Source organism: Hoplias malabaricus, chromosome 3 (assembly GCF_029633855.1).
Source record: "Hoplias malabaricus isolate fHopMal1 chromosome 3, fHopMal1.hap1, whole genome shotgun sequence".
NCBI classification, from domain to species: domain Eukaryota; kingdom Metazoa; phylum Chordata; class Actinopteri; order Characiformes; family Erythrinidae; genus Hoplias; species Hoplias malabaricus.
The window spans coordinates 14,439,459-14,450,689 of record NC_089802.1 but is presented as its reverse complement, the minus strand read 5'-3'; the positions used below and the strand labels follow the sequence as shown (position 1 = coordinate 14,450,689).

The 11,231-nt window shown below is 40.9% G+C and overlaps 1 protein-coding gene across 25 annotated transcripts in view; it reads left to right on the top strand.

The window, feature by feature from the left end:
• Nucleotides 1-9,304: 9,304 nt before the first annotated feature.
• Nucleotides 9,305-11,231, top strand: part of tcf7l2 (transcription factor 7 like 2) — a 93,602-nt gene continuing 91,675 nt past the window's right edge. For all 25 annotated transcript variants that reach the window (XR_010801785.1, XR_010801784.1, XM_066662789.1 and 22 more), the window contains exons 1-3: nt 9,305-9,903; nt 10,152-10,218; nt 10,471-10,595. Coding sequence is in view for 23 of the 25 variants with exons in the window: in XM_066662789.1 (XP_066518886.1) it covers nt 9,715-9,903; nt 10,152-10,218; nt 10,471-10,595 (381 nt within the window). In the remaining 2 variants the exon portion in view is untranslated. The remainder of the gene's footprint in view (nt 9,904-10,151; nt 10,219-10,470; nt 10,596-11,231) is intronic.

Here is an 11,231-nt window from a genome sequence, read left to right as displayed (position 1 = left end):
TAAGTTTTTGGGGGAAATTTTCATGAATAATTGTGAATTTTTGGTGGTGGAGGAGAAAATGCACCTCACCGCTCTCACAGTGACCACTCACTCTCCGGTCTCCAGACTCTCAGCCAGGACCTCTTACACCTGCCCTTCTCCACGGCCAGGCTGTGGTCACTGAGCCGGTGCTTGGTCAGGATCTGCCTCTGCTGTCGGTCTCTGACGGTGAAGAGTTACTCTGTCAATTCATACGGTCTACTCAGGGTCCGATAGCACTCTACTCTAGATTGGGTTCTGGAGTTATTGTCCCAGTGTTCTAGATAGGCTGATTTGCTGTGTTTGATCATTTGGGTCTGTCTGACTGGATTTTGGTCAGCAGGTGGGTTAGTCAGTCTCAGAACCAGCTGACAGAGGTGACTGGGTATATGACTGAGCTCTTGGGTTTTCAGTGCTTCGTGCTGTAGTGTGTCTGAATCACTAAAATTTAGATGGAGCCAGAACTTTAGAGTTTTCCGATTTGGAATAATCAATGGAAATAGGCTCTTTCACTTGCTCTCTCTCTCTTTCTCTCTCTCTTTCTCTCTCTCTGTCTCTCTCTCTCTCACTCTCTTTCTAACTCTCACTCTAGCTCTCTCACTATAACTCTATATCTCTTTCTCTCTTGCATACTAACCCTCTCTCTCTCTCTCTCACTATTACTCTCTCACTCTAACTCTCTCACTATAACTCTCACTCTCTCTGACTCTAACTCTCTCTTTCTCACTCTCTCTCTAACTCTCTCACTATAACCCTCTCTCACACACACACTCTCTCACTCTAACTCTCACTCTCTCTTGCTCTCTCTCTCTCTTTCTCTCTCTCACTATATCTCTCTCTTACTATAACTCTCTCTCTCTCTCTCTCTCTCCCTCTCTCTCTCATTCTCTCTCACTCTCTCTCTCTCTCCCTCTCTCTCTCACTCTCTCTCTCTCTCTCTCTCTCTCCCTCTCTCTCTCTCTCTCTCTCTCTCTCTCCCTCTCTGTCTCTCTCTTGCTCCAACTCTCTCTCACTCTCTTTCTAACTCTCACTCTAGCTCTCTCTCTCACTATAACTCTATATCTCTTTCTCTCTTGCATACTAACTCTCTCTCTCTGACTCTAACTCTCTCTCACTATTACTCTCTCACTCTAACTCTCACTCTCTCTGACTCTAACTCTCTCTCTCTTTCTCGCTCTCACTCTCTCTCTAACTCTCTCACTATAACCCTCTCTCACACACACTCTCTCAATCTATCTCTCTCACTATAACTCTCTCTCTCTTTCTCTCTCTCTCTCTCTCTTTCTCTCTCTCAATCTAACTCTCTCACTATAACACACTCTCTCTCTCTCCCTCTCTCTCTCCCTCTCTCTCTCACTCTCTCTCTCTCTCTCTCTCTCTCTCTCTCTCTCTCTCTCTCGCTCACAGACGGACACTGCCCCCCTCACTCACTCTGTCTCTCATCCTATCTCCCTCTATTTCATCTTATTAAAGCACATGGATTGTCACTGTTATTTACCAAATATAGGCTGACAAAGAAGTGGGATTTTTTTCCTGATTGAAGATCAAAGTGCCAAAGTCTCCTCCTCGAATCCCGCCCCTTCTATTAGAGCCCCTTAAGAACAGAGGAAAACATCAATTTCTCTCACATCAATGGCGGCTTCATAATCAATTGAAAAAGACACTTGTATGGGGATGCAAATCTTATCTTTGTCTTATTAAAGCTTTTAGAAGATACATGTCGGGATTTAATATTATTAAATAAAAGAGGTCCGTTTTTAATCTAAAGATGCAGAGGCGTTAGTAATGGTCTAAATCAAAGCCAGGGGACTCTCTTAATTACAAGCAGAGTTTTTCTTTCCTTATTAATATTGATAAAATATACTGTGATCTGATCTCTGTGCTTATGATGCATTTTGGAGGTGGTTAATGAACAAATCTAGGCCATGAGATTCATTTCCCACAGAGGAGAGAGCACCGAGGGCCCGGCTCGCAAATGAGTTTTCTGACCATTAATATGAACAAAAGCATCTACCTCTACTCCACGCCTTTCAAATGAGTTCAGACCTCTCTTTCTTTCGCCAGTTTTATACTTAAGTGCTTTCTGCGAGTGTTAATGGCATGTGCTCTTGTATTTGTTTCAGTGGAAAGGACAACTGCTTTGCCCTCAGCCTGGCTTCATTCAACTCATCAATGGCTTTCTGGAAGTGTGAGAACTCTGTTTTCTCTCCAGTTTTGTGCTGAAATGGAACTCAAGGCTGGTGCGCCACGAAAAAAAAAAATGCCATTAGTAGCACGGCTTTGACATTTCATAATGAGAATTCAGGACAGCTCTTTATCCGCCACAACCCGCACTTCATAGCGTCTTCAGAAGAGAATAGTGATTAGTTATATTTACTCACATCTACTCAAGTACATGTTTTGATAGAGCTGATGGGGTCTTTCTCACAAAGGAAATGTTTCCTCTATATTTCCTTAGTAATCCACTTTCTCTTCAAGTTCATTATGCTACATTCAGGAACGGAAAGTACTTGTACTTTACTACTTATGCACAAGTGTTGTTTCAGAAGCAGTTCTGCAATTGAGTTGTATTGAAGCTCCTCGGCTGAATTTCCAACAGAGAAGACAAACATACTCTTCACTCCTCACGTTTTCACTGAGATCTTTTAAAGTGCTTCTTAGGTATGTTTATTTTTCTGCATTTTATTAAAGCATGCAAATCCATAGCAGTGTAAAAGGAAGGTCCAGTCCTGAAGCTAATGCATCAGTGAAAACTATCACTCGAGGTAAAAGCTTTACACCAGTCTCTTCCTAAAATCGATGTACTTCTTTACTCTTCATTTTTTTATATATCTATTTTTATTTTTGTGCTTAACAGTGCTTTAAAAAAAACAACTCTTATTCATACCATAATTTTTACAAAAAAAAAAGTACGGAAGTAGGATTTTTCCTCAAAACTCAGGAAACTCTGTACCGTACACTGGCAAACACCATCTGCTTTATTTTTGTGATCGGTTACTACTCTGACATTTAATATTGATCATTTTATGCCAGACCAGCAAGTTTCCAAGTGGTTCCACTTGTTCCACTTTAACCTGCTGCCTTTGTATTTTTACTCAAGTTGTGTTTAGAGAGCTCCTGTTACTACTACTTATGTCGTTATGTAACCAAAATAACAAAATACTCATCAGGACAATGGATTAAGGCTCATCAACACTCCTCTAACCGTGATATTTACTTTAATAAAGAACAAGGGAAGCACTTAGAATGTGATGCTTGTTTTCAAAGCTTGTTGTGGTAAATCACCACAAGTAATATCCTACACATATCACCCCTGCTCTTCTGGGCTTCGCTTAAGCAGAGAATTCACCTGTGTTTGGTCATTTCAGAAACCTGCAGCTACTACTTTCCAAACAAAAGAAAAGCAGCTATTGTTCAGGCGTGTGATAGCCATTGATTGCTCTTTGCTGGAAGCGATCACAGTTTGCGATGGAGCCAAACACGGGGCAGATTGATTTTCCTGCATTAATTTCTTAATTAAGCCCCTGGTATGAAGACTATGCCAGTTTTTACAATAAAACAAGCCTCAGCAGAGCCTCTGATGAGAGCTGAGTCCTGGGACCACTTTCCTCCAACCTTCATCTGCACTCAAACACTGCTTAAAAACACACACCCCTGAAAAGTAGCAATAATGTCAGCACGGTTCATTTCAGGCTTTAACTAAATCAAAATAATGTTTTTAATGTGTGAGTTTAGCCTTATGTGATTTAGCAAAACGCTGGTTCAAACCCCACCTTGGGTGACTGTCTTGGAAGAGTTTGGTGTGATCTCCCTGTGCTTGTGTGGGTTTCCTCCGGGTTCTCCAGTCTCCTTCCACAATCCATAATCACGTGTTGGTATGTGGACTGGATATTCACTGGTGTCAGGAGGTGTGAGTGAATATGTGAGTGTGTGATGCCTTGTGAAGGACTGGCGCCCCCTCCAGGGTGTGTTCCCTCCTTGCGCCCAGTGATTCCAGGTAGGTTCTGGACCCACGGTGACCCTGAACAGGATGAAGTGGTTATAGAATATGAATGAATGACTGCCAGCTCGTTCTGTAAGTTTGTTCAGGTTATTTTTTTACCGTTTTTTACTACATTCTTAGCAAAGAGGATTTTATACACCAAAAAAAATATTCCCCTCACAATGGTAGAAGCTTTTTATATATTTTTCAAAAAACACATTTAACAGCTTTTCTTTAGCTGAGAAAAATCCTTCAGCGGCACAAAGAAACCTTCAAATTGCTATTTGAATGGTCATGGTTGTTTATATAACCGCTGCCTTTACTGTGGAACCACTGAATAACCTTTAAATGTGTAATTATCTTTATTCTTTAATTTTAAAAAATATTATTCATATAAAATAATTATTATATTTGTAATTGCCTAGTTGATGTGTTACATAATATAAAATGTTACCAATAATTTCTATAGTGACCCGTGTCTTATAAAATACTTGTCCATTATGTTCCATTTTTAATTAGGTATGAACTTACTAACAAGTACGATAAACTCTGATATTATTAATATATCACTTACCAGTATCAGCTAACTTAACCCTTACCCTAACCCTGTTAATACTAAATGACATAGAGCTGTAAACACATTAACTATCTTTAAAAATGATGAGAGAAATGAGGGAAACTACATCCTAAGGAGGGCAGCAAAAAGACTCTTTCTCTCTATATCTCTTCTTCCCCATCTTTCCTTCTGTCAACTCTTTCGCACCTGCCTCACCCCCCCCCCCCCCCCCCCACCACCACCACCACCTTCCTTTCTCTGTCTCTTTGCCGAGGGTCAGACATTCTTCTGACTGTTGTAGAAGTGTTTTTCCTGCTCTTTCTGTGTGGTTCTCTGTATCTCCCTGTGTGTTGAGAATGGGTGTGCTGCTGTTCTTGTGTCCTGCTCAGGAAGAAGCTCCACAGCTGATCAGTGCTCAGCATCTCCTGGGACAATCAGCCAGGGACCCCCCACAACAGCCCACAGCCTCGCCCCCAAAACACAAGACCGTCATTAAAGAAGACCCTCTTTCACTCAGCAGCACAAAGTGGGGTCACAACAGCACTGCTTTTTCCACATGCGTCCAATCCAGAGCTTTCGACATGCCATTGTTTCCTATTCAACACACAAACATGGCGGGTTAAGAAAGACACAAAGGCACAGCTCTCCATCTCACTCTATCTGTCTCACTTAGAGAACTCATATCCTTCCGCTGTCCTGTTCCTTTCCCTTCAAGGTTCACCTGTGATGTGTTATGTGTTTCACATCAGCATTTTTCACATTTGAACGATGCCCATTTAACCAGTGACTGCATCCAAACACACAACAACACCCAAAAAAAAGTGAAGAGACATCTCCAGCCAACCTGGTTTTGAATGATTTAACCTTGATGTACACTGGACTAATGTACAGCACGGTGCAAAATCAGCCTCGTGATTATGTATTTAATTTACAGACAAAATGGCCATTACATACTCTATAAGTCATTATTTTTTCTAAGATTGTGGTTAAAAACACAAGTTGATATGACACTCTGATATGACAGTGAAAATATGTCATATTTAATAGACCCAGAAAGAGCATTTTCAGGTGGAGTGTGTGCCCGGGAGATAACCCTGAGGTCACAGGTTCATTCTGTGTGTAATATAGGGTTGGTGTGATGGGAGATGTTTCGCTGTGTGTGTGACTTGGCTGCAGTTTTCCATACATCTACAGAGAATAAGAGCCATGAATACACACTCATACACATGGTCAAGATGCCCCAGTTCAGGTGCTACATGTTTATTCTGCTGCTAGCCAAACACCTCCTGATTAATGGCCATCACATCCATGTCTGAATGCTGCATGCTGTTTGTTTTGGAAAACAGAGGTAGCTTTCCTGAGCTCCCTCATACATTTCCCACCATACTGTATTCAGGACACAGCGGGGATGAGGCTCGCAGGTTTGGCCGGACCAAGTGTCTGGAGAGGTGAAGTGCCCCATACATAACCTCGCTGGTTCAATTTACCGTTTACACCTGATGCAACTTTGTGTCATCCCAAGAAAAATCCTGCACACTTTTTTTTTGTTTATTTTTTAAAAACGCCATCAGTTTCATTAATGAGTTTATTGTGGTTTCTTTCATAATGAGGCAACTGTTTCCTCACCAGATGTTATCAAACATTAAAGGGTCTGTAACCTGCCATCTATGTCATTTATTTATTTCCCTTGTTGTCCAGTTTTAACATCTGTGTGGTTCTTTTAACCAAAAACAGTTTTTACATTATCCTCTTTTTGGTATCGAGTCTTTAAGACCCATACATGTACATGATATATTTTCTGATTGGCTGCCTTGTGTTTGCGCCTCATACAAATGCAGTCCATCTGAAAACTTTTTCTGAAATCCGATTTATGGATAAACATGGATAGAAGAACAGAAACTGTAATGTTTGCTAGTAATGTTTGTCTGTATTATTTACATTCTTACTATGGACAATAACTTTCTATGTTCTGTGACGCAGACCATAAAAATGTTGTTTGTAATCTACTCAAAAATAAATCAAATAAATTGTATCAAAATAAAGGAATGTCTTACTGAAACAAAATTATACAATTACAAACTACTAATGAAATTAGCTTGTTTTGTATTTGCTTTTAAAGCGCACATAAACAGAATTTTGCATAGTCACATAAAGCTAAAATGATTTCCTCTATTATTGTCCCCACACACCAAATGTAAAGACCTATTAGAAGCACATTATGGCGGATATCCAGGTCATTATTCACAGGATATAATTGATCTGAACTCTTCAATGGGGAAAATGCTAAAATGGTTAGTGGAGTCTGTCTCACAATGGGGAAATTTGCAATTGACTACATGTGAAAAGGTTAAATGCCAAGTTCCACTTATTAAAGCCAGAGAAACTTTATATTGTTTTATTCAGCACTGTTCACGAGTATCTGGCATAAATCAGGCTGTTGTTACTGTTAAGCAGCCTTCTAAAATGCACATATTGTTACTATGAAAACAAGCGGGAAGACCATTAACAGGGCCCATAATGTGCTAATTAAAAACAGAGCCATTTCAGGCAGTATGGGAACATGCAGGCATTATGGGTAATTAACTGTTTGCACACTGTTCCCCTCTTGTAACAGACTGGCATTGCGAGGCTCGGTAGGTACCATCCCACCACTCAGACGAGGGTGTGTGTACTGACACACTAACCACCATGCTGAAGTCAAAGCTCCAGTGCCAGCCTGGGGTCAAACAGAAAAATAAGATTTTAATTTCAAGTGTCCTCTGGACTGGTTTTGAGAACACATTTGATACGGCAAGGCATCCAGATAAAGCCTAACTGGGGTTTAACCCGTGACATGGCCACAGGTTTAGATCCACCAGAACTAAAAGCGAAAGGTTGGGCTTCACAAGGCTGACACGACACACCCAATCTCAGTGAACTCTCTGTAACCTGTGGAGGCAATCCAGGCAGATGCTGGCTAGGAGCTCTGCTGCTTTGGTCTAGTATCTGCAGGCTCCAGATTTCTGAGCTAAAAAGCAATAGAGCATCTTTCTGCTGCTGACTGTACACACTGAGGACTAAAACTTATCTGTCCTGCTCGGCTGTTTCTTCTCTCACAGCTGAAGGTGCATAATTAAAAGAAATAATGCATATTGTAGTAAATAAGCCAGAGAGCTTTAAGCAAACGTTAGCTTTTGTTGTGTTCTCATTAACACAACTGCATATAATACTTTAACATTCAAATACTACATCTTCAGGAATTATAAATAAATGAATGTCAGTTTTTTTTCATTTAAAGACATTACTTGCTGTCAGGGAACCCAGCATAAGTGGAAGGTAATACAGTTTGTATGTGACTGACATATGTATCACATTTCTTATGAAGTGCCATGTTATGCAACTGTAAGCTTAATTACAATGTACATACAGGCTTTTGTAATGTATTACCATAGATCTGTTAGACTGTTGCTATAGAACAATTACTCTATAGAGCAGTACAGATAAAAAAAATGAAAATGACTGCTTCAAATGAAGCCGGAGCTGAAGCAGTCTTGATTCACTCTGAAGCACATATGACCTTGATTTATTGTGTAGCTTACTCCATTCCTGGGCTCTCCGTATACCGGACCCAGGTTCTTACAGCAGGAGCTAGTGAACCATAGTAAAAAAAAAAAGAATGCTGCAGTGGCAGAAGTTATTTTGGGTGATTCATGCCCACAGAAGATGACAGTGATCAGACAGACAGAGCAAACGGGCAGTGTGAGAGATTATTGAAACCAAAATAATAATTATTAAAGGATTTTGATGATACTGAATTGCTTAAAATTTCACCAGCTGTCAAAGATGGCTCAGGTTTAAAACTCAGGTTTATAACGAAACCAACTTAGAGAAATACCACATATACAGATAATACATATTTTAATTATTATTTTATTTTATTCCATTATTATTTTTTTGTTGCCCATTTTCAATACAGTTAGGAAATGTTCTGGACACAGATCTGTTTTTTTTATCAGCCCTTCTGGACACTGCAAATACACACACGCGCACACACACACACACATGAACAAATGTATGTGTTAAATTTTCATTTTCTGATTCATTTTTATATTTTTAAAATAACAGAAATTATGCCATACATCTTGTACATAAATTGTGGTCCATCAAAATATAACTAATATATATACAGTGTTTATACTGATATGCTTATTTAAATAAAATGTAAATATAAATATATATATGATTATTATTATCAAATATCAGCAAATGATTTAAATCTTGGGCTCATTTTTTTAATGGAAAGATGGAGAAAATGTGCTTCCACATGATCATAGTTTGTAGAAATAAGAGCCGTATTTAATGTGTGAGGAGTGGCCCGTTCGTTAATATTCGAGTCGGTCAGAGGGTCTATTTATCACTCCGTCTTTCTTTTATTCTCTTTCTTTTTCTCTGTATGTAGTTTCCGCCTGATCCGCCATTCCAGCACTAAAGCAAACAGGGCGACTCTCCCTCTCCCTCACTTTCTCTCTCTCTCTCTCACTTTCTCTCTCTCTCTCTCGCTTTCTCTCTCTCTCTCTCTCTCTCTCTCTCTCTCAGCTAAACTCTGCTGCTCTTCACCAAAGCTGCCTTTTCCTTCCCTGCTTTTCAAACTGCTCTCTCGTCTGCCCGTTTCCTCAAGCCCTCTTTCTTTTCATTCTCTCTCTCCCTCTCTCTCTCTCTCTCTCTCTCTCTCCCCCAATACTTTCCTGCCCCTCTCTATTTATGAAAACGTCACTTCAAGTCCCTCCCTGTTTGAATCTCATTAGTTTCTTGTGTGTTTCTCCCTGTCAATAATCCCGAATCCAGACTCTCTCTATTTCCATCCCTCTCTATCTGTCAATCAGCGCCGCCTTTGAACTGAAAACCACTCCGACCAACTTCAACTCACTCAATCCGAGCGCCTCGCCTCCATCTCCGGCTTCTTTTTCTGCCAAGATCCCCCCTCTTTTTCTTTTTTAGAGTTTTCTACTAACCGCCAGTGCTCGGGAAAACGCCAGGGCAGACCCACTAAAACTCCAAAAAAAAAAAAAAAAAAAAAGAAAAGAAAGAGAGAAGAGAAATACAGACTCGGGACTCGGGATCGCAAAGATCAAGGCTTTAAAAACTTTGCGTTTTTCGCCCCCCAAAATTGCTCGGGAAAATGCCGCAGCTGAACGGCGGTGGAGGGGACGATCTGGGCGCGAACGATGAAATGATTTCGTTCAAAGACGAAGGAGAACAGGAGGAAAAGATTTCGGAAAACTCTTCTGCAGAAAGGGATTTAGCAGACGTCAAGTCGTCTCTGGTGAACGAGTCGGAGACCAACCAAAACAGCTCCTCGGACTCAGAGGTAAGTTCAGCCGCCGGAAAACACCTCAACTACCGTCCGATTACAGCTCTTCTGCTCCTGCTGCTCCGGTGTGAAACTAACGCTAATTATTCACTAAGAGCTGAATTAAAGCGCTGAATTGTCCTTCCCCTGTTGTGTTTCTGTGTTCCTAGCTAGCTTTACTGTTAAAATAACTTATAGCTTAGCCACCGCTGCTGTTTTTCCAGCGTGTTGCTTTCTTAACCGCTTCTTCTTCCCTGTGTTTGAAGGCGGAAAGACGGCCTCCGCCTAGGTCGGAAACTTTCAGAGACAAAACACGAGAAAGTTTAGAGGAGGGTGAGTGTGACTGCTATTTTTCTCTATTTTCAAAAATGTTCCTGCTCTCTTTTACCCTTAACCTAAGTTACACCAGAGAAGAGAAGGAAGCACACGGTTTAGAGACACGGCTAAACGTAAACTTACTTCTAAAATGTACACACAGACAGACAGACAGACAGAGAGACAGACAGGGAGAGAGAACGAGGGGAAAAACGGAAAGTTTTCTGAAGGTGCCTAAAAACTTTTTCTTCTTTTCCCCCGCCATGTTAGCTGCGAAAAGGCAAGATGGAGGGCTGTTCAAGAGCCCCCCGTACCCGGGCTATCCGTTTATAATGATCCCCGACCTAACGAGCCCCTACCTCCCCAACGGATCCCTCTCCCCGACCGCCCGCACAGTAAGTGGCTTTATTTTATTCGTTTATGCACATACACTCACATACACTCATGTGCACATAAATACAGCACCAGTTTCACTCAGAGAGAGGCAGGGAGAGAGGGAGGGAGAGCCAGCGCAGGCGTTAACACAGTGCCGAGCCGCTGCTGTTAGCATGGAGGGAAAGGAGAAGGAACAGGAGAGAAAACTTTGGGAAGTCGTCGCCGTTTCAATCCCTCTCCCACTGCAAGACATGGAGCTGCACAGTCACCACTCTTAACACACTCAATTACACACAGCACTGACCGTGCTGCCTCCTCCAACCCCCCGACAACGACAGCACAGCACAGCACTGCTCGTTCAAAAAAAAAAACAAAAAAAAAAACAATGTAGGCCTGTAAAATAAAACCACAACACTTTCATCTCCACCACCACCACAACACTGCTGCGGCACTCTCCCCTTTCACACTCTGCCTTCACTACAAACACAGGCCATACGGCTCTTTTCATTTAAAATGTAGACACTTTTTAGCCTACAATTCGGTTATAATTTATGATTTAGTACATTAATAAATAAAGGCCATTATTTTTTAAAATGTGTAGTATTATTCTTAAAATAAATTAACAATTATTATTATTATTATCATTAATATTATTG